The sequence below is a fragment of the Oncorhynchus masou genome, chromosome 28 (genome assembly GCF_036934945.1).
Source record: "Oncorhynchus masou masou isolate Uvic2021 chromosome 28, UVic_Omas_1.1, whole genome shotgun sequence".
NCBI lineage: Eukaryota > Metazoa > Chordata > Actinopteri > Salmoniformes > Salmonidae > Oncorhynchus > Oncorhynchus masou.
The window spans coordinates 60,353,691-60,376,033 of record NC_088239.1 but is presented as its reverse complement, the minus strand read 5'-3'; the positions used below and the strand labels follow the sequence as shown (position 1 = coordinate 60,376,033).

Here is a 22,343-nt window from a genome sequence, read left to right as displayed (position 1 = left end):
CAGATATGAATTATAATTTCCATCTACAGCTACACCACAGGATTACAATACAATATACTGTAGATCCTTTTAAGCTCTCATTCTTTCAAAACGTGCTATAATATCAACCCCAGGGGTACGTAGAGTGCCATCGAGGGTACTCCAAATAAAAATGTGATCCACATAAAATTAAAATCTTCACATTTTGAAACCGTATATTTATATTTTCCAACGGGTCTAAACATTTGGGTGAGGTTTTTTTTTCTCGCCTGAATAGCCTCGTTTCACTGCCCAAAATTAAACCATCTAGTGTTCAGCAAAATCACAACACAATGTCAAATACAGGTAGCCAAATCAAATAATTAACATCTAATCATATTAACCGTTAAATGCTGACCACACCTCTTGAGTCGTGTGCGCAAGCGTTGCAAAATAAATGTAAACATTCATGTTATTCAATTATTGCACCTACACTGCTTGCGCACCAACAAGCGTCTGCGTTGCCAAGCGCTAATACAGTCAGTTCTATTTGTGAACCTGAACGTGGTGCAAGTCCTGCCTCTCCCATCTCCTCATTGGTTTATAGAAGCAGATACCCAGATGCCATCTCCTTGTTGGTTATACCCACGTGGTTGATTGAAAGATGAACTGAGTTTGGTCGGTCGTCATGATAACTATGAAAGTTCAATGCCAATCGCTATAAAGTCCAATGAAGAAATAACCTGGAAGGAGAAGAGATGACTAGAAATGATTAGGTTGACTGTTTTTATGTGTGGATTAATTGTCAGAGTAGAGGACCTTGTGCATTTCAGGTAAAATAACAACTCAATGTTTAAATCCCAGGACAAATTGGCTAGAAACAGCAAGCTAGCTAGCTAAATTGCCATAAATATTTCATACTTTTTGCCCTGTCCCCAAATTTAATATATTTGGTTCAGAGTTTGTTTTGAAATTTCAACCTGCATGTCGTGATTACGTTTGGTGTGGGGGGACAAAATCAATTGACGCATGCGCAGCTGATTTAGGTTCGGTGTTACTCTCTTGTGAAAATTCCACTAACGGTCTGTATGTAGCCAAACGTAGCTGCTGCTCATTCCGTTTGCTCAAATGGATAAAGGGTTAAAAAAAAGTAAGGCCCACGTCCATAGACTCATACATACCAGCTCTACTGGTAGTACTGCTACTACCAGCAGTGCTACTACACCTGTCGATGACAGATGCTTCCACGAGCACATTCAATGCCAGCATCAGTAATTCTACATTTGTTGTTAGCCCAGTGAGCATGGACACTGACAGTTGTGAATCTGATGCAGCTGAAGAGCTACTGCCCCCTTACCCAGGGAAAGCACCGAGCCAGACATTGGACCATCAGAGGCGCAAATATGATGAACTACATTGATTTGGGGTTCACTTATATTGGGAGTAGTGCCTTTCCTCAGCCACAGTGTGTTATATGTGCAAAAGTCTCACAACTCGATGAAACCTTCACTCTTGCACAGACATTTTAGAAACAAAACATGCCAATTTGAACAATAAGCCACAGGAGTTTTTTGAGTGAGAATTCAGACTTTCGAGTAGTAAGACCTATAAAAGCAACAGAAACCATTAATAAGAAGGGGCTAAAAGCATCTAGAATGGTGAGCTATCCAGGGCAAGGACAGGCAAGCCCCATACATTGTGCAGGACTTAATTCTTCCTGCTGCCGCAGATATAGCTGGTACAATGCTGGGGGGAAAGGCCAAAACAACTATACAGACAATGTCTTTATCAAACAATGTCTTTACGCATCAGTGACATGGCAGGAGATGTTTGAAACAATTACTGATTTGCATACAAGCCAGTGAATTCTATGCATTTACAGCTGGATGAGTCAACAAACGTGGCGGGCCTGGCACAGCTCCTGGTATATGTCGTTTACATTTATTGGGGGTCAACTAAGGAAGACATCCTCTTCTGCAAACCACTGGAAACCAGGACAGCATGAGAGGATATTTTTAAAGTACTGGTCATGTTTGTAACATTAAATGGACTTTGGTGGTCAAGATGTTTTGGTATCTGTACTGATGGCACAAAAGCCATGCCAGGGAGACATAGTGGAGTGTTAACGGGCGTGCAAGCAGTTGCTCCTGAAGCCACTTGGGTCCACTGCAGCATCCACCGAGAGGCTCTTGCTGCCAAGGGAATGCCTGACAGCTTGAAAGATGTTTTGGACAATCCAGTGAAAATGGTTAACTTTGTTAAATCAAGGCCCCTGAACTCTCGTGTATTTTCTGCACTATGCAATGATATTGGCAGCGACCATGTAACGCTTTTACAACATACAGAAGAGCGCTGGTTATCAAGGGGCATTGACAAGTATTGACACATTTTTTGAATTGAGAGACAAGCTTAAAGTTATTTACTGATCATCATTTTCACTTGCCTGACCACTTGCATGATGAGTTTCTCACATGACTGGCCTATCTGGGTAATGTTTTTTTCTCACCTGAATGTTCTGAATCTAGGATTACAGGGACTCCTCAACTATATACAACGTGTGGAACACAATTGAGGCTATGATTAAGAAGTTGGAGTTTTCTGTTTGCATAAACAACACACAGGTCTTGCCATCATTGTATGATTTTTTTTTTTGTGTGTGCAAATTAACTCAAGCTTACGGACAATGTCAAATGTGATATAGCAAAGCACCTGAGTGAGTTGGGTGCACAATTACACAAGTACTTTCCTGAAACGGATGACCCAAACAACTGGATTCATTATCCCTTTCATGCCCTGCCTCCAGTCCACTTACCGATATCTGAACAAGAGCCTCATTAAAATTGCAACAAGCAGTTCTGTGAAAATGTCATTTAATCAGAAGCCACTGCCAGATTTCTGGATTAGGAGTATCCTGCCTTGGCAAAAAAAATGTGCTGTTAAGACACTGATGCCCTTTGCAACCACGTACCTATGTGAGAGTGGATTCTCGGCCCTCACAAGCATGAAAATGAAATACAGGCACAGACTGTGTGGAAAATGATTTAAGACAGACTCTCCAATACAACCCAACATTCCAGAGTTATGTGCATCCTTTCAAGCACATCCTTCTCCTAAACCTGTGGTGAGTTATTCACAATTTTGATGAACAAATAAGGTTTTATATGTACGATGGTTAAATAAAGAGCAAAATTATTATTTGTACCCTTGTCTTTAAGAGTTCTTTGTCACTGTCACAATCTGGCTCGTGGGAAAACTCATACTCATTCTTATGTTTTTAATAAATGTATTGTGTAGTGTGTGTGTGTGTGGCAGGCTTACAATGATGTCAAACATTTGAGAGTGCGCTGACCCTGGTGCTAGAGGGGATACGCAGCTGGAGGTTGAATGTTTGAAGGGGTATGGGACTGTAATAAGTTTGGGAACCACTGATCTAGAACATGTTCATCCATCTACAGCACACATTCCATGCATGCACATCTGCCCAGCACTGTTAATCGTGTGTGTAGCTCACACTCATTGTCTCAGCCTCACTCTATGCTCTGGATATGAAGCTGCTTTTAACGAATAGATTTTGTTGACCACCACATCACTGACCCTTCCACATCCAGCTGTCATATGCACTCTCTAGACTCTTTCTTCATCCATCCTTCTACATCCCCTTAGTCCCAGTTTCTTTCACGATCCTCGTTCCAATTTACCCTTCCTCTTTCTTTAGCTTACCATATCACTCGCTCTCTAACAATCTATTGCCTCCATTGTCCCTGTCTCTCTCTGGTATTGAAAGACATTGGAGGGGAGCAATTTTATTGAAAAAAATGTGTACAGATGGGAGAGGGTGGGTTGGGGTGGAGTGGAGTCTTGGAGGACCATCAAATATTTGCTCCAATCTCATCTGGGCAGCGCAGGGGCAGGTACACCACTCAGACAACAAGGACCGGGACAGAAGGGTACACACACACACACACAAAGTAAACTTAGACGTACTTAAAATAATTAGATATATTCACTCCGACACCTGAACAGAATAGGACACAGGCGCTTGCATGCACAAATATCTAATCCAAACACCCATACAAACACATCTCTAATACATGTCTTCTCCACTGCAGGACCCCAAGATGGGTTTTGGTATTGCAGTGTCCGGGGGGCGGGACAACCCCAATGAGGAAAGCGGGGAGATGTCCATAGTAGTGTCTGACGTGCTTCAAGGAGGGCCTGCCGATGGCCTGCTATTGTACGTACCTCCAGTCTATCAATCATAATGATGCATCATGTGTTCTGTCATTTTAATCTGCAGTTTGAATATCTCACAGTGGATTTGTTTTCCCTCACATGTTAATTGTGTTTTGTAGTGAGAATGACCGGGTGGTGCAGGTGAACGCTACTCCCATGGATGGTGTGCCACACTCCTTCGCTGTACAGACCCTCAGAAAGTGTGGAAAAGTAGCCAAAATTGTGAGTATAATGGTGGCAAAAGACGAAGATGCTTGTGATTTTACATTTACGACTCAAGTATCTGAGTGTTGGATAAGTGTCAATGATTCCTGACTGTTCAGTCACTGCCTGATGTGGTCTTTGGTTTTGACAGACAGTCAAGAGGCCCAGGAAGGTTCCGGTCAACCTGCTGAAACACGGCCCTTCCCCTGACGACCGTGTCTTCAACAACAATGACTATGACCAGGACCGCCACAGTGTGTACAGTGGACGCAGTGGTCATCAAGATCGTGACCACAGCCAGGAGAGGGGAGGTTACACAGACGCTGGCTACCAGGGACAGGGCTTTGACCAGCATTACGGTCGAGATGACCGGGGCAGGAGTATGGAGAGGGACCTTGATCCAGAGAGGCAGTACAGACGAGACGGCAGCAAAGGTCGGACTCTGGACCGCGAACGTAGCCCTGACCGCCGCTACAAAAGTGACCGTACTCTTGACCGTGACCACAGCCCCAATCTGCGTTACCGTAGTGATCTCACTCTTGACCGCGACCCCAGCCCTGACAGGCGTTTCCGTAGCGAACGCACTCTGGACCGGACTAACAGCCCTGACTTGCGTTACAGAGCTGGTCACAGTCCTGCCCGCAGTCACGGTCGCGACCACAGCTTTGAGCGGAACCACAAACGTGTTCCTAGTGACCGCGACCAGAAGAAGGAGCAGATGAAGAGGAGTGGGAGCAGGGAACGTCTGGACCGTTCACCCTCCCCCGCCTCCATGCCAATCCCCATGTCCCGCCCTCCTCGGGAGCCAGAGCCCCTGGAGAAACCCGTTAGTGTGCTGCTACTGAAGAACAGGCCCAACGAAGGTCAGTATAGGTCTATACGAAATATTACATTATATTGATCTCTTGCTCCTCCATTTCTGTTGACTCTACCTACCCTCTCCTCCAAGACTGCTTGTTTTTAAATGTTTGCTTAGTTTTTATGTTGACGTGTGTTTGTTATAGAGTATGGTCTGCATCTGGGTAGTCAGCTGTTCATTAAGGAGATGACCAGCACAGGTCTGGCCTGCAGGGATGGCAACCTCCAAGAGGGAGACATCATACTGAAGGTAGGAAGGGCCTCTGACACAGACACGTCACTGTTTTATCTCTGCCCTGGGGGAAGTATTGTTTCAGTGCTGCCTCTTCAAAAATGATGTGTAGAGTTGGCCAAAAGCATGACAGCACTCTCTTAGACAGGTGGCTACATATGTGAATGTGCTTTGACATCTCACCCTGTGTCAGATCAATGGTACAGTGACAGAGAACCTGTCTCTGAGTGATGCAGGGAAGCTGATCGAGAAGTCTCGTGGGAAGCTGCAGCTGGTGGTGCAGAGAGACAGAAGACAGGTCCTCATCAGGATTCCTCCCCTGGTAGACAGTGACTCTGAGCTCGATGGTGAGAGACCCTCCACTCTCTGTTGCAGCAGCTCCTTTCCTTTTTAAGGAAAACACTTTTTATATGGACAGATTCAGAACTGTCCCAGTGCTTTTTTTCTTTCATTGACCTTCTGTATAATCTGCTGATTTGAACATGTACGTTTTCTTCTGTTCATTGTTCTGTTCCTGTCTGGTTTTATTGAAATGTCTGTTTAGTTTTTATGTTTGATTCTCGCAAAAAGCACTTTCCACCTTTTTGGGATGATCCTTTATTTTATTTTACTTTCCTCACCCTCCACACGATCATTGGTATAGAGATGTCACATGACCCAGAGGCTTTTCACCCACAATGTTCCATTCAGGGATGTGGTGTGTGAGCATTTGCCTGGGGAATATAATACCCCTCATAATCCACCTATTGACAGAATTGTATTATCTTATGGTCTGAAATGTACCATATGTGCTGTCTAAGATTGGAACTGCAGCTTGGTCATTGAGTACAGGAGTGCATGTCTGTGTATCAGCCACTGCCACAGTGTAATCAAATCAAATCAAATTTATTTATATAGCCCTTCGTACATCAGCTGATATCTCAAAGTGCTGTACAGAAACCCAGCCTAAAACCCCAAACAGCAAGCAATGCAGGTGTAGAAGCACGGTGGTTAGGAAAAACTCCCTAGAAAGGCCAAAACCTAGGAAGAAACCTAGAGAGGAACCAGGCTATGTGGGGTGGCCAGTCCTCTTCTGGCTGTGCCGGGTAGAGATCATAACAGAACATGGCCAAGATGTTCAAATGTTCATAAATGACCAGCATGGTCAAATAATAATAAGGCAGAACAGTTGAAACTGGAGCAGCAGCACGGCCAGGTGGACTGGGGACAGCAAGGAGTCATCATGTCAGGTAGTCCTGGGGCATGGTCCTAGGGCTCAGGTCCTCCGAGAGAGAGAAAGAGAGAGAGAAGGAGAGAATTAGAGAACGCACACTTAGATTCACACAGGACACCGAATTGGACAGGAGAAGTACTCCAGATATAACAAACTGACCCCAGCCCCCTGACACATAAACTACTGCAGCATAAATACTGGAGGCTGAGACAGGAGGGGTCAGGAGACACTGTGGCCCCATCCGAGGACACCCCCGGACAGGGCCAAACAGGAATAATAACTGTGTGAGGTTTGCTGTGTCTGTTTCACTCTACTTAGAATATGTTTCTTGGGTAAAAAGTTGAGTTGATATTTCACTGAGGCTGTATGTATGAATCATGACTTGGGTGATCTGTCTGAAGATGAACTAGATGTTGGTGATATTTTGTGTTCCAGATATCTCCGAGATCGAGTCGTACCGCTCCTACTCGCCACAAGATGACCGACGGGCCCCCACCTCAGACCTGTCTTCCCATTCCTCCAATGAGAGGCTCCGAGACAAACCCAGGTAACCTGTCACCCTCGGGTCCCACCTGCACTATGGATCACTCTTATGTACCGGTAACAAGTTCAGATATTTACAGAATGACTGTTTTTACTCCATCACTATGAGAAAAGTCTACTTTGACTGTAGCTGTGCTGTAGAGTTTGAGAGTCATAGGATTCTGTGTGCGTTAACATCAGGGAGGACCCACCAAGCAGGCTGGCTAAGATGGGCGCCATGCCGACACCGTTTGCCATGCCGGCACGAGTATCGGATAGAGTTATGGAGGACACGCCCCCTCTGCAAGCAGAGAGGGAGGAGTCCCGCCCAGAAACGCCCCCAGGTAACGACAATGCCTTGAAACAAATGAATACGATAGATACTCATTTTATCCTCACATTTACCTGTTATTATATAACCAGCATCGGGTAACTTACACCTAGGGCTGTACCTTATTACCGGCAGTTATGTCATAAACACAGTCAAATTCCACGTGACCTTTGAGTCACGGTATTCTCCTTTTATGCACTCTGAACATGTGTTGTTAGTACCGAACTTGTTAATGACCATCAGGTCACTAATGGTACTCAGGACTCTACTGTCCCTCTAACCACTCTAACGTCAATACAAATGTTTATTATGCACACTGGATGGGCTGGTTAGTTTCTACTATGCTCATTAATGAGTCTATGAAAGAACTTATAGACCTAGGCCAGTAGTCACCAACCTTTTCTGAGTAAAGATCACTTTCGCAGCCAAAAAGCAAGCTGAGATCTAACACTTACATTTTTTTAAGTGATGTTTTTTTTTAAATCTAACATTAACCTAAATAAAAAACAGTTCTGTAGGAATTCCATTTGTGCTGTAGGCAGGCCTAATACATTCTCACAGAATATTCGTGAATATGCCTGGCCTGACACTATTGTTCTTCTCAGACCATATATTTCCAAACTCGAGCTTTGATAACAAAATAGATCAGTTGGTGTTGCTCTGATTTGAAATAATTAACTTTTTTATTTTACTGGACTAATGGTACCTGCATTTGATGGTAATGGTGCTTTTAAGACACCTGTCTGTGATGTTCAAGTCGGAAAATCAGAGCTCCAGAAAGGTGCCAGAGTTTCCGTCTTGGAATTCTGATTTGGACGACTGCTCAAAACTTTTTTTTTTTCAGGCAATCCAATTTTTCTCAGAGTTCCCAGTTGTCTTGAATGTACTAAAGTCGGGAGATGTCAGAGTTTCCAGTTGTTTTGAACATGGCATTAGTCTCTGCGGAGGGAGGGAGAGGGCAGCAAACGGTCAGCCTCTCAAAGTCACTGCTCTCTCATTCCTTTCCTCTGGTGAGACTGACCAGAGAGAGGGGACACAGTCTTCCACCTTATGACGAAACTCGAGTTGCACCGCATCATGAAGCACAAATTCATGTTCCTATGACCAGAGAAAGTGAAATATTCCTTGATATTAAAATGGACACGACGAGCTGCTAATAATAATACAAACGCAGGGCTATCGATACACTTGGCTACTCATTCATTGCTGCTGCGGAGAAAGTGGGAGGGAGAAGGCCTTTTATTTTTTGTAATAAAGACTGTTAACAGTGCCAAGTAAAACATTTAACATTAACTCACTCATAAAAACAGCAACTCTTTGCTGTATTCTTTGAAGTCTCTCTCTGGTCATGGTTTTAAGTTATGAAATCTCACAGGCTAGTATCAAACTTGTAGGTGCTGTGATTTGAGCTTGTTTGCTTCAGACAAATTAAATGGTTCAAAATGGGAACACTCAGGGCTTCTGAATCAAGTGCACCTACCGCGAACAATAAAAAAGGAGCGCAAGCATTTAACGTTGGCTTTTCAACAGCAATGTTTGGCAATAGACTAGGAATGCCTTGAAGATCCACCAGGTCTGTGCAGGGCAACAGTTAGCCTACAATTATAGTGTATTTGATTTGGAGTAGCCTCGTATTAGGGCATTTTTTTATGTTTTCATAATTAAATTAATAATATTTTTAGCTACAGAATCTCACCACTGTGCGTTAACATCGCTCTCTTTAATTCCTTTCTCCAGCGCAGAGTTGAATGATGTTTTATTGTGAAAACATGTTAGACCTACTAGGGAGATACCTAGTCAGTTGTACAACTGAATGCCTTGAACTGAAATGTGTCTTCCGCATTTAACCCAATCCCTCTGAATCAGAGAGGTGCGGGTGGGGGATGCCTCATTGACATCTGTTTTCGGCGCCTGGGGAACAGTAGGTTAACTGCCTTGCTCAGGGGCAGAACGACGAATCCCAGCTCAGGGTATCGATCCAGCAACCTTTTGGTTACTGTCCCAACGCTCTAACTACTAGGCTACCTGCCAACACTACTATTGATGTTCCCGGAAATATTTAATTTGGCTTCCCAAATTAAGCACTGGGTAGCTGCAGGAACAGGGTTGGAGAGCCAATAGCATACAGAGTTTGGGTGGAATATTACCTGTCAAGCAGCAAGAGGCTGCATGCTTCTCAAACAGGAGTTGATGCATGGAGTGAAATAAAGAGTAACCTACCTGCATGATTGAACGAACCGGTGGGAAAGCAGCCTCCGGTGGCTATTGACTGCATTATGTCATTTTCCCCCCTGCTCATTTGATAATGGGCTGTTCTATATCAAAACTCATTTTACAAGACAAGATTAAATTGAGAATAGTCTGATGGGTAAAAATATGACCTCTTGATGTGAGAACAGCATGTGCAGCATGAAGCAAGGAACCGAGTGCAATTTCTTTATTTTTTATGTTATCAAATAATCAATAGCTTGTAGTTGCATCATGCAGCCCATATGTTTTGATTTCTAAGACATTACGCTTTGTATCCTTCACAACTAAATGAGCAAAATAACTATAAATCTAGAGTATAGGACCTGTTTCAAATGATCACTTTTACGCTTCAATGCTCACTCGCTCCAGAATGGGGAAAATATCCTTTATTTTATTCAGCATAGTTTAATTATATTCTTCTTACTATAAAATCATATAAAATAATCACACTGGACTGATAGCATATATTGTCTGCTAAATGAACAAGCCTATGGCATAGTGCATAGCCAGATAACATTCAGTAGGCCGACTCATACTCTGTTCTTCTGAAATACATGTTCATCATATCATAATGTTTCTTCATTCCTGCATAAAATAAGTAATGGATTTGTGATAGTGTATATTACATTTTATTTATTTCGATTTATTTTTTATTTTTTTTATGTCGATGTTCAAAAAGCACGCCAGTGGCTTTTATGGGTGAAGGCTTTGCGATGCTCAACATCTTTATGTTAATTACCGGTGAATTACGGAGAAACTGGCTGGCAGTCTTTTGCATGACAATAACCGGCAGACAAAACTTCATGACCGCCACAGCCCTATTTAAACCTCCATCATAGTAATGCTAAAAGAAGCACACAATCCCTGATCTGTCTCACTAGGATTTTCTTTTTACAGCACCGGTAGTCAATGTTGCCCCAAAAGTCCACGCTTCCCCAAAGCTGCCACTGAGGCCAAGCATAGAGGACCAGGACATATACGGGTGAGTCATCGACTTTACATGCACAGTATGTGTTGGTTCCTCATCTACAGAGAATGTGTCTAGGGTGCCGATTCTGTTAACTCATCAGTGTAGTATACTCTCACGTAGATTATGTATAGAAATTTACAAATGTTATTAACTTGTCATTTGTCTTAAATGTATTATGTGTTGTCCAGCCCCAGCACGGGGATGGTGTGTTTCCAGAAGGGAGATAGCGTGGGCCTGAGGCTGGCGGGAGGAAACGATGTGGGAATCTTCATTGCAGGCATTCAGGAGGACAGCCCTGCAGAACAGGAGGGCCTCCGCACCGGGGACCAGATCATGAAGGTAGGGGAAGGGTTAACTCTTAGTCTAATGTCATTGTTTGATCTGTGTCACTATATGAATAGCATATCTTTGTCTGATTATGTTTGTGTCTCCTGTGTTTTTAATGTGTCATGTTTGAAACTCCTTAGGTCTGTTCATTAGTGCTTTACGTGATAGATCTAATGTTATGTCTTTGTCTTTTGTCCAGGTGAATAACATGGACTTCAGGGGCATAGTGCGTGAGGATGCTGTCCTGTACTTGCTGGAGATTCCAAAGGGAGAGGATGTCACCATCCTGGCTCAGAGCAAACCTGATGGTGAGCAATGCCTTCACTCTATAGATTTAAGGCAAGTCATATTCATATAGTCATATTATTTCAGGTCATGTTGCAGGTCAAGTAATTTGAAGTTTGTGGTGTGTTGTCTGTTCTAGTCTATATGGACATCCTGGCATCGGGTAGGGGGGACTCTTTCTTCATCAGGACCCACTTTGAGTATGAGAAAGAGGTTCCCCAGAGCCTGCCCTTCTTCCGGGGGGAGATCTTCAAGGTGACGGACACACTCTATGACGGCAAGCTTGGCAACTGGCTGGCCAGCCGCACTGACAAAGACAACCAGCTGCTGGAGAAGGGTATCATCCCCAATAAGAGCAGGTATGTGTGTGTGCTGGTATGTGTGTCAAGGATTATGTGTGTGTCTGTGCGTGCAATGATTGGTAGTTGGTGCCATTTTATGATGCATGGTGTTCTCTGCTTCTCAGGGCCGAACAAATGTCAAATGTGCAGAACGCCCAGAGAGGAACAGCCAATGACAGAGGAGACTTCTGGAGGTTGAGAGGCCAAAGAGCGGTGAAGAAGAAGGACCTCCGTAAGAGCAGAGAGGACCTGACTGCCATCTCTGTCACCACACGCTTCCCTGCTTATGAGAGGGTGGTCTTACGAGAAGGTAGGTCACCCAAGGCAGAAGACTCCTATCTCATGTTGTGGTGTGGTCTAAGAGCCACTTGACTGCATGGAACAGAGTAAGATCAAAAAGGACATATCAAAACACTAAATCTTTGTTTGAACTTCCTAACTTCAACTGAATGTTTCTGAAATTATTATTTATTTTCCCATAATCGTCTGCACTAGACCGCAAGTAGGAAGTCCATTCCAGATATGAGATACTGTGTTTCTGTGTTGATCCTCAGCTGGCTTCAGGAGACCAGTGGTTGTGTTTGGGCCCATCGCAGACGCAGTCAATGAGAAACTGGGAAACGACCTGCCTGAAGAGTTTGTCATAGCCAGTAAGTATGGTGCTCCTAACTAATGCTTGTGAATGAATTTGCATCATGTATTTACGTTAGGTGCGCTCTATTTTAGCATTTTTAATTTCAATGCAAATTTCTCACCCTTTGCTGACCAGGCAAGCTAAATTGAGCTCTGCCTTAATGCTTCTATGAGCGTGTGTGTTTTGTTGAGAAGCTGATGTGTTTTTGTTTGCCCACACAGAGACTGAGCCCAAGGATGCAGGCACTGAGAATTCCTCCGGTGTGGTGAGACTCAATACCATTCGACAGATCATAGAACAGGTAAAGACAACCACTGATCATTAACATCCTCTTCATCACCGTAGTAATATTCCTCATTCTTTTGAACACTGCATTCCTCATTTTCAATTCCATCATACTCCACCTCGCCTTACTCTTCGTTCACTGTCATCATCTTTTCCAGCCTCCCCTCACATAGACACTCTTCCCTGTCTCCCCAGGACCGCCATGCCTTGCTGGATGTAACTCCCAAGGCGGTGGACACCCTGAATTATACCCAGTGGTACCCCATCGTGGTGTTCCTCAACCCGGACAGCAAGGGTGGCGTCAAGACCATGAGGAACCGCCTGGTGCCCGGCTCCAACCGCAGTGCCCGCAAACTCTACGAGCAGGCGGTCAAACTGAGGAAGACCTGTTCTCACCTCTTCACTGGTCAGTCACACTCACACACCAGTGGCAGATGGTGCCGTTTGAGATTAGGGAGGATATAAAAAAAATAATTAAAATAATAATTATGAGTGTGGTGTTATTTCTTTTACAGCATATTAGATTGGCATTCATATTCCATTCACCCAGCTCAATGTAACAGCGATAGGATCAGGCTGCTACATGATACTCAGATTTACCCTATACCCATCATTAGGTTGCTACAACCTAGCCTATGAATGAAGTTTACAACAACAACATGTCGAGAGAATTGGAGTAATCAAGGTGACAGTGAAACATTCAATACCGCTTTGCACACTCTTGCCTTCATCTAACTGATCAGGGGTGTCATCATTAGTCCAAACAGTTGCAAAACGAGTTTCTATTTGACTAATTCAGGTCCCTCCGTTTTTTTTTCCCGTATGCTTCCATTTAAAATTTGCAACAGAATCGTGGAATAAATAAACCCACACACAGTTCTTTGATAGCAACAACATACAGCATCATCACTTTGATAGTTGTATAATTCCTTCTTTCATATACGCGCTCTCCTCCTCTCACATTTTCCCTTCGCTTGTGGACTTCAGTCCACACCACAACAGCTGCCTGTGACCAGGCACAAATACCTCTTCAAGCCAAACCCTCATACCATAACCGTTACACTGCCTTCATCGTTGTCACCATATTAACGTTTTTGTCAACAAACTATAACTAATGCGTTAGTAAACCCAAAATCCAATTCATGTGTACAATTATAGAGTACAGTGTACAGCAAGCAGTATTGCAGTTAGAGGTCGACCAATTAGTCGTAATGGCCGATTAATTAGGGCCGATTTCAAGTTTTTTTTCAAGTTAACTACACATGGTTGATGATATTACTAGTTTATCTAGCGTGTCCTGTGTTGCATATAATCGATGTGGAGCTCATTTGCGAAAAAGGACTGTCGTTGCTCCAATGTGTACATAACCATTAACAGCAATGCCTTTCTTAAAATCAATACACAAGTACATATTTTTAAACCTGCATATTTAGTTAATATTGCCTGCTAACATAAATTTCTTTTAACTAGGGAAATTGTGTCACTTCTCTTGCAACAGTCAGGGTACATGCAGCAGTTTGGGCCGCCTGGCTCATGGCAAAATAATTTGCCAGAATTTTACGTAATTATGACATAACTTTGAAGGTTGTGCAATGTAACAGGAATATTTAACTTATGGATGCCACCCGTTAGATAAAATACGGAACCGTTCCGTATTTCACTGAAAGAATAAACCCTTTTGTTTTCGAGACGATAGTTTCCGGATTCAACCATATTAATGATCTAAGGCTCGTATTTCTGTGTGTTATTATGTTATAATTAAGTCTATGATTTTATAGAGCAGTCTGACTGTGTGATGGTAGGCAGCAGCAGGCTCGTAAGCATTCATTCAAATAGCACTTTCGAGCGTTTTGCCAGGAGCTCTTCGCTGTGCTTCAAGCAATGCACAGTTTTTGACTTCAAGCCTATCAGCTCCTGAGATTAGGCTGGTGTAACTGATGTGAAATGGCTAGCTAGTTAGCGGGGTGCTTGCTAATAGACGTTTCAAACGTCACTCGCTCTGAGACTTGGAGTAGTTGTTCCCCTTGCTCTGTAACGCTGCTTCGAGGGTGGCTGTTGTCGATGTGTTCCTGGTTCGAGCCCAGGTAGGAGCGAGGAGAGGGACGGAAGCTATACTGTTACACTGGCAATACTAAAGTGCCTATAAGAACATCCAAAAGTCAAAGGTATATGAAATAAGAATGGTATAGTGAGAAATAGTCCTTTAATTCCTATAATAACTACAACCTAAAACTTCTTAACCGGGAATATTGAAGACTCATGTTAAAAGTTCTGAGCAAGGTTGGAGTTATTATAGGAATTATCTTTCTTACATGGCACATATTGCACTTATAAAAAATAATGTACCCCTTCTCCCCAATTTCGTGGTAACCAATTGTTTTTAGTAGCTCCTCTCTTGTCTCATCGCTACAACTGCCGTACGGGCTCGGGAGAGACGAAGGTTGAAAGTCATGCGTCGTCCGATACACAACCCAACCAAGCCGCACTGCTTCTTAACACAGTGTGCATCCAACCCAGAAGCCAGCCGCACCGTGCACCTGGCAACCTTGGTTAGCGTGCACTGCGCCCGGCCCGCCACAGGAGTCGCTGGTGCGCGATGAGACAAGGATATCCCTACCGGACAAGCCCTCCCTTACCCGGACGACGCTAGGCCGATTGTGCTTCGTCCCACGGACCTCCAGGTCGCGGACGGTTGCGACAGAGCCTGGGCGCGAAGGGTCTCCAGGGTCTCTGGTGGCACAGCTGGCGCTGCAGTACAGCGCCTTAACCTCAACCTTAACCACTGCGCCACCCGGGAGGCCCTACATATTGCACTTCTTCTCCAACACTTTGTTTTTGCATTATTTAAACCAAATTGAACATGTTTTATTATTTGAGGCTAAATTGATTTTATTGATGTATTATATTAAGTTAAAATAAGTGTTTATTCTGTATTGTTGTAATTGTCATTATTACAAATCAATTTTCAAAATTGGCCGATGAATCGGTATCGGCTTTTTTTTGGTCCTCCAATAATCGGTATCGGCTTTGAAAAATCATAAATGGTCGACCTCTAATTGCAGTTACACTGGCGGTCCCCGGTGGCAGTGTTGGATAGCCAGGGTGGCTATTGTGCCAATCTTTCTGCTTTGTTTCCATGCACAGCGACCGTTGACCTGAACTCAGCCAATGATGGGTGGTACGGGAGTGTGAAGGACTCTATCCGGGCACAGCAGGAGCGGGCCGTGTGGGTCTGTGAGGGCAAGGTAAGCTCTGGTTGTGCATAATGAATGTATACAGTATAAACGGTGCATTTGGAAAGTATTCAGACCCCTTTTTCCACATTTTGTTACGATAGTCTTGTTCAAAAATTGGTTGAATACATTTGTTTCCTCATAAATCAACTCACACTATCCCGTAATGTTGAAGTGAAAAATGCTTTTTAGAAATTTTTTGCCAATGTATTAAAAATTTAAAAAAAAAAACAGATTATTTGCACAAGCATTCAAACCCTATGCAATGAGACTCGAAATTGCGCTCCGGTGCATCCTGTTTCCATTAACATTTCTAGGGCAGGCGTTTCGCTAGCGGAACCCCTCCATAACATTCCGCTGAAAAGGCAGTGCGCGAATTTCAAAAATATTTTTTTGAAATATGTAACTTTCACATATTAACAATTCCAATACAGCAAATGAAAGATGCACATCTTGTTAATCTACCCGTCGTGTCCGATTTCAAAAATGCTTTACAGCGAAAGCAGAACATATGATTGTTAGGTCATAGCCAAATCCAAAAAACACACAGCCATTTTTCCAGCCAAAGAGAGGAGTCACAAAAAGCAGAAATATAGATAAAATGAATCACTAACCTTTGATGATCTTCATCAGATGACACTGATAGAACATCATGTTATACAATACATGTATGTTTTGTTCCATAATGTGCATATTTATATCCAAAAATCTCAGTTTACATTGGCACCTTACGTGCAGTAATGTTTTGATTCCAAAACATCCGGCGATTTTGCAGAAATATTCATAAAAAACATTGATAAAAGATACAAGTGTTATTCACAGAATTAAAGATATACTTCTCCTTAATCCAACCGCTGTGTCAGATTTCAAAAAAACTTTACGGAAAAAGCATAATCTGAGAACGGCGCTCAGAACCCAAAACAGCCAGAGGAATATCTGCCATTTTGGAATCAACAAAGTTAGAAATTACACCATAAATATTCACTTACCTTTGATCTTCACCAGAAGGCACTCCCAGAAATCCGTTCGACAATAAATGACTGATTTGTTCCATAAAGTCCATGTACAGTGCCTTGCGAAAGTATTCAGCCCCCTTGAACTTTGCGACCTTTTGCCATATTTCAGGCTTCAAACATAAAGATATAAAACTGTATTTTTTTGTGAAGAATCAACAACAAGTGGGACACACACAACATTTATTGGATATTTCAATTGGATATTTCAAACTCTTTTAACAAATCAAAAACTGAAAAATTGGGCGTGCAAAATTATTCAGCCCCTTTACTTTCAGTGCAGCAAACTCTCTCCAGAAGTTCATTGAGGATCTCTGAATGATCCAATGTTGACCTAAATGACTAATGATTAATACAATCCACCTGTGTTTAATCAAGTCTCCGTATAAATGCACCTGCACTGTGATAGTCTCAGAGGTCCGTTAAAAGCGCAGAGAGCATCATGAAGAACAAGGAACACACCAGGCAGGTCCGAGATACTGTTGTGAAGAAGTTTAAAGCCGGATTTGGATACAAGAAGATTTCCCAAGCTTTAAACATCCCAAGGAGCACTGTGCAAGCAATAATATTGAAATGGAAGGAGTATCAGACCACTGCAAATCTATCAAGACCTGGCCGTCCCTCTAAACTTTCAGCTCATACAAGGAGAAGACTGATCAGAGATGCAGCCAAGAGGCCCATGATCACTCTGGATGAACTGCAGAGATCTACAGCTGAGGTGGGAGACTCTGTCCATAGGACAACAATCAGTCGTATATTGCACAAATCTGGCCTTTATGGAAGTGGCAAGAAGAAAGCCATTTCGTAAAGATATCCATAAAAAGTGTCGTTTAAAGTTTGCCACAAGCCACCTGGGAGACACACCAAACATGTGGAAGAAGGTGCTCTGGTCAGATGAAACCAAAATTGAACTTTTTGGCAACAATGCAAAACGTTATGTTTGGCGTAAAAGCAACACAGCTCATCACCCTGAACACACCATCCCCACTGTCAAACATGGTGGTGGCAGCATCATGGTTTGGGCCTGCTTTTCTTCAGCAGGGACAGGGAAGATGGTTAAAATTGATGGGAAGATGGATGGAGCCAAATACAGGGCCATTTTGGAAGAAAACCTGATGGAGTCTGCAAAAGACCTGAGACTGGGATGGAGATTTGTCTTCCAACAAGACAATGATCCAAAACATAAAGCAAAATCTACAATGGAATGGTTCAAAAATAAACATATCCAGGTGTTAGAATGGCCAAGTCAAAGTCCAGACCTGAATCCAAACGAGAATCTGTGGAAAGAACTGAAAACTGCTGTTCACAAATGCTCTCCATCCTACCTCACTGAGCTCGAGCTGTTTTGCAAGGAGGGATGGGAAAAAATGTCAGTCTCTCGATGTGCAAAACTGATAGACATACCCCAAGCGACTTACAGCTGTAATCGCAGCAAAAGGTGGCGCTACAGAGTATTAACTTAAGGGGGCTGAATAATTTTGCACGCCCAATTTTTCAGTTTTTGATTTGTTAAAGTTTGAAATATCCAATAAATGTCGTTCCACTTCATGATTGCGTCCCACTTGTTGTTGATTTTTCACAAAAAAATACAGTTTTATCTCTTTATGTTTGAAGCCTGAAATGTGGCAAAAGGTCGCAAAGTTCAAGGGGGCCGAATACTTTCGCAAGGCACTGTATGTCCAAATAGCCACTTGTTGTTAGCGTGTTCAGCCCAGTAATCCATCTTCATGACAAAAACTCAAAGTTCCGTTACAGGTCGTAGAAACAAGCCAAACGATGTATGGAATCAATCTTTATGATGTTTTTAACATAAAACATCAATGTTCCAACCGGAGAATTCCTTTGTCTTCAGAAAAGCACTGGAACGAGAGGTAACTCTGTCAGGAGCGCACGTCATGAGACCAAGGCAGTCTGCCAGACCACTGACTCAGAGGTCTCATGAGCCCCTCCTTTATATTAGAATTCTCATTCAAGTTTCTAAAGACGGTTGACTTCTAGTGGAAGCCGTAAGAAGTGCAACTTGACTCCATAGACACTGTGTATTCGGTAGGCCAAGCTTTGAAAAACTACAAACCTCAGATGTCCCACTTCCTGGTTGGATTTTTCTCAGGTTTTTGCCTGCCATATGAGTTCTGTTATAGTCAGACATAATTCAAATAGTTTTTGAAACTTCAGATTTGTCTACCCACTACTACTAATAATATGCATATATTAGCGTCTGGGACAGAGTAGGAGGCAGTTCACTCTGGGCATGCTATTCATCAAAAAGTGAAAATGCTGCCCCCTATCCCAAAAAGGTTAATCATCCTTGAGATGTTTCTACATCTTGATTTGGAAAGGCACACACCTGTCTATATAATGTCCCACAGTTGACAGTGCATGTCAAAGCAAAAATCAAGCCATGAGGTTCAAGGAATTGTCCTTAGAGACAGGATTGTGTTAATCTGGGTAAGGGTACCAAAACATTTCTGCAGCATTGAAGATCCCCAAGAACACTGTGGCAACCATCATTCTTAAATGGAAGATGTTTGAAACCACCAAGAGTTTCTAGAGCTGGCCACCCGGCCAAACTCCGCAATTGGGGGAGAAGGGCCTTGGTCAGGGAGGTGACCAAGAACCCGATGGTCACTCTAACAGAGCTCCAGAGTTCATCTGTGGAGATGGGATAACCCTGCAGAAGGGCAACCATCTCTGCAGCACTCCACCAATCAGGCCTTTATGGTAGAGTGGTTAGACAGAAGCCACTATTCAGTAAAAGGCACATGACAACCTGCTTGGAGTTTGCCAAAAGGCACTATAATGACTCAGATCATGAGAAACAAGATTCTCTGGTCTGATGAAGCCAAGGTTTAACTCTTTGACCTGAATGCCAAGGCGTCACGTCTGGAGGAAACCGAGCACCATTCTTACAGTGAAGCATAGTGGTGGCAGCATCATGCTGTGGGGGATGTTTTTTCAGCGGGAGGGACTGGGAGACTAGTCAGGATCGAGGGAAAGATAAACAGAGCTAAGTACAGAGATCCTTAATGAAAACCTGCTCAGGACATCAGACTGGAGTGAAGGTTCATCTTCCAACAGGACAACGACCTTAAGCACACAGCCAAGACAACGCCGGAGTGGCTTCTGGACAGGTCTCTGAATGTCCTTGAGTGGCCCAGCCAGAGCCCAGACTTGAACCTGAAAATAGCTGTGCAGCGACGCTCCCCATCCAACCTGACAGAGCTTGAGAAGATCTGCAGAGAAGAATGGGAGAAACTCCCCAAATACAGTTGTGCCAAGCTTGTAGCATCACACCCAATAAGACTCGAGGCTGTAATCACTACCAAAGGTGCTTCTTCGAAGTACTGAGTAAAGGGTCTGACTACTTATATAAATGTGATATTTCAGTTTAAATTAGCAAAAATGTAAAAAATAAAAAACGGTTTGTTTTGACATTGAGGCAGGAGGGGTCGGGGGACACTGGCCCAGTCTGACGATACCCTCGGGCAGGGCAAACCAGTAGAATATCCTCATCCACTTTGCCAAGGTACAGCCCCCACACCACTAGAGGGTTATCTTCAAACCACCAACTTACTACCCTGAGACAAGGCTGAGTATAGCCCACGAAGATCTCCCCCACGGCACGAACCCAAGGGGGGCGCCAAACCTGGATAGGAAGATCATGTCAGTGACACGCAAACCACTCAAGTGACGCACCCCTCCTAGGAACGGGATAGAAGAGCACTAGTAAGCCCGTGACAGCCCCTGTAATAGGGTTAGAGGCAGAGAATCTTTGTGGAGAGAAGGGAACCGGCCAGGCAGAGACGCAAGGGCAGTTCGCTGCTCCAGTGCCTTTCCATTCACCTTCAAACGCCTGGGCCAGACTACACTCAATCATAGGACCTACTGAAGAGATGCGTCTTCAATGAAGACTTAAAAGTTGAGACCGAGTCTGCATCTCTCACATGGATAGCCAGACATTTCATAAAAATGGAGCTCTATCGGAGAAAGCCATGCCTCCAGCTATTTACTTCGAAATTTTAGGGAAAATAAGGAGTCCTGCGCCCATGTAATGCTTTGAGTTTGAGTTTATTTTTATTTTTACAGGGACAGTGCACATTAATCAACGTTTCAGTAAAAGTGCCGGTTTTAGCCAGCCGGCTAATTTTCAACCGCAGTCCCTGGGCAGTTTATTAAAAACAATTACAATATAGACAATAGCAACATAGAACAAGCAAGACATAGCATACAGACAGAGCAACATAGAGCAAAAAGCAGCAAGACAAATTTCATAAAAGCAACAAAGTGTTTCCACACCTCACAAGCTACAGACATGGAAAGCGGCAACACACAGCTAGGGACAATGTTCACAAATCTTTGTAGGTTAGCAGTAAAACCTTGAAATCAGCCCTAGTCTTTACAGGAAGCCAGTGTAGAGAGGCTAGCACTGGAGTAATATGATCAAATTTCTTGGTTCTAGTCAAGATTCTAGCAGCCGTGTTTAGCACTAACTAACTTTACTTTAGTGCTTTGTCCGGGTAGCCGGCAAGTAGAGCACTGCATTAGTTTAATCTAGAAGTGACAAAAGCATGGATTAATTTTTATGCATTTTTGGGCAAAGTTTCAGATTTTTGCAATGTTACGAAGATAGAAAAAGCTGTCCTTGAAACAGTCTTGATATGTTCGTCAAAAGAGAGATCATGGTCCAGAGTATCGCCGAGTTCCTTCAGTTTTATTTGAGACTTCTGTACAACCATCAAGAATCATTGTCAGATTAAACAGAAGTTATCTTTGTTTCTTGGGACCTAGAACTAGCATCTCTGTTTTGTCCGAGTTTAAAAGTGAAAAATGTGCCGCCATCCACTTCCTTATGTCTGAAACACAAGCTTCTGAAACACCAACCTGCATCTCTCTGTCTCTGTTTCTCAGTTGGACGGCTCGGAGGAGGACCTGGATATCCATGACGACCGCATGTCATACCTGTCAGCGATGAGCGCTGACTACCTGAGCATGGACAGCCGGCTGACCAGTGACTACGATGACACAGCCGATGAGGGCGGGGCTTACAACGAGCTGGACGAGCCAATGGGCGAGCCCCATCAGCCGGTGTCGGCAATCAGCCGCTCCTCAGAGCCCGTACTGACAGAGGTGGGCTTTACTACTGTCAATCACTATCACGCTCATTCAGTGTCCGAGATAGACTGGCATTTCTCTGTCCATCAACCTCCCTGTTAAAGGTGCACTGTACAGAAATTGCTCTGCCATTTCCTGGTTGCTAAAATTCTAATAGTTGGCCTAATTTCAGTTTGTGACATAAGTACCATCAAAAATGCTGTGAGTCTTATTCATAACTATAACATTGCATTTTCAACTGTTTGAAGCTGGTGTACAAAACTGAAAGTAAAAGATGAAAAAACTAAAGACTTGAAAGCATAGAAATAGCACACAGAACAGATCTACTGCTTTTTACTTGTT

At 43.4% G+C, this 22,343-nt stretch overlaps 1 protein-coding gene across 5 annotated transcripts in view; it reads left to right on the top strand.

Moving 5' to 3' along the window:
- The window catches only part of LOC135518013 (tight junction protein ZO-2-like), a 30,605-nt gene that overhangs the window by 5,994 nt on the left and 2,268 nt on the right, over positions 1 to 22,343 (top strand). For all 5 annotated transcript variants that reach the window (XM_064942823.1, XM_064942827.1, XM_064942824.1 and 2 more), the window contains 17 exons: positions 4,068 to 4,192; positions 4,311 to 4,413; positions 4,547 to 5,258; positions 5,400 to 5,503; positions 5,679 to 5,832; positions 7,134 to 7,245; positions 7,422 to 7,564; positions 10,699 to 10,783; positions 10,960 to 11,110; positions 11,298 to 11,406; positions 11,523 to 11,742; positions 11,850 to 12,034; positions 12,279 to 12,374; positions 12,580 to 12,659; positions 12,839 to 13,049; positions 15,788 to 15,888; positions 21,798 to 22,016. In XM_064942823.1, the coding sequence (XP_064798895.1) occupies positions 4,068 to 4,192; positions 4,311 to 4,413; positions 4,547 to 5,258; positions 5,400 to 5,503; positions 5,679 to 5,832; positions 7,134 to 7,245; positions 7,422 to 7,564; positions 10,699 to 10,783; positions 10,960 to 11,110; positions 11,298 to 11,406; positions 11,523 to 11,742; positions 11,850 to 12,034; positions 12,279 to 12,374; positions 12,580 to 12,659; positions 12,839 to 13,049; positions 15,788 to 15,888; positions 21,798 to 22,016 (2,910 nt within the window). The remainder of the gene's footprint in view (positions 1 to 4,067; positions 4,193 to 4,310; positions 4,414 to 4,546; positions 5,259 to 5,399; positions 5,504 to 5,678; positions 5,833 to 7,133; positions 7,246 to 7,421; positions 7,565 to 10,698; positions 10,784 to 10,959; positions 11,111 to 11,297; positions 11,407 to 11,522; positions 11,743 to 11,849; positions 12,035 to 12,278; positions 12,375 to 12,579; positions 12,660 to 12,838; positions 13,050 to 15,787; positions 15,889 to 21,797; positions 22,017 to 22,343) is intronic.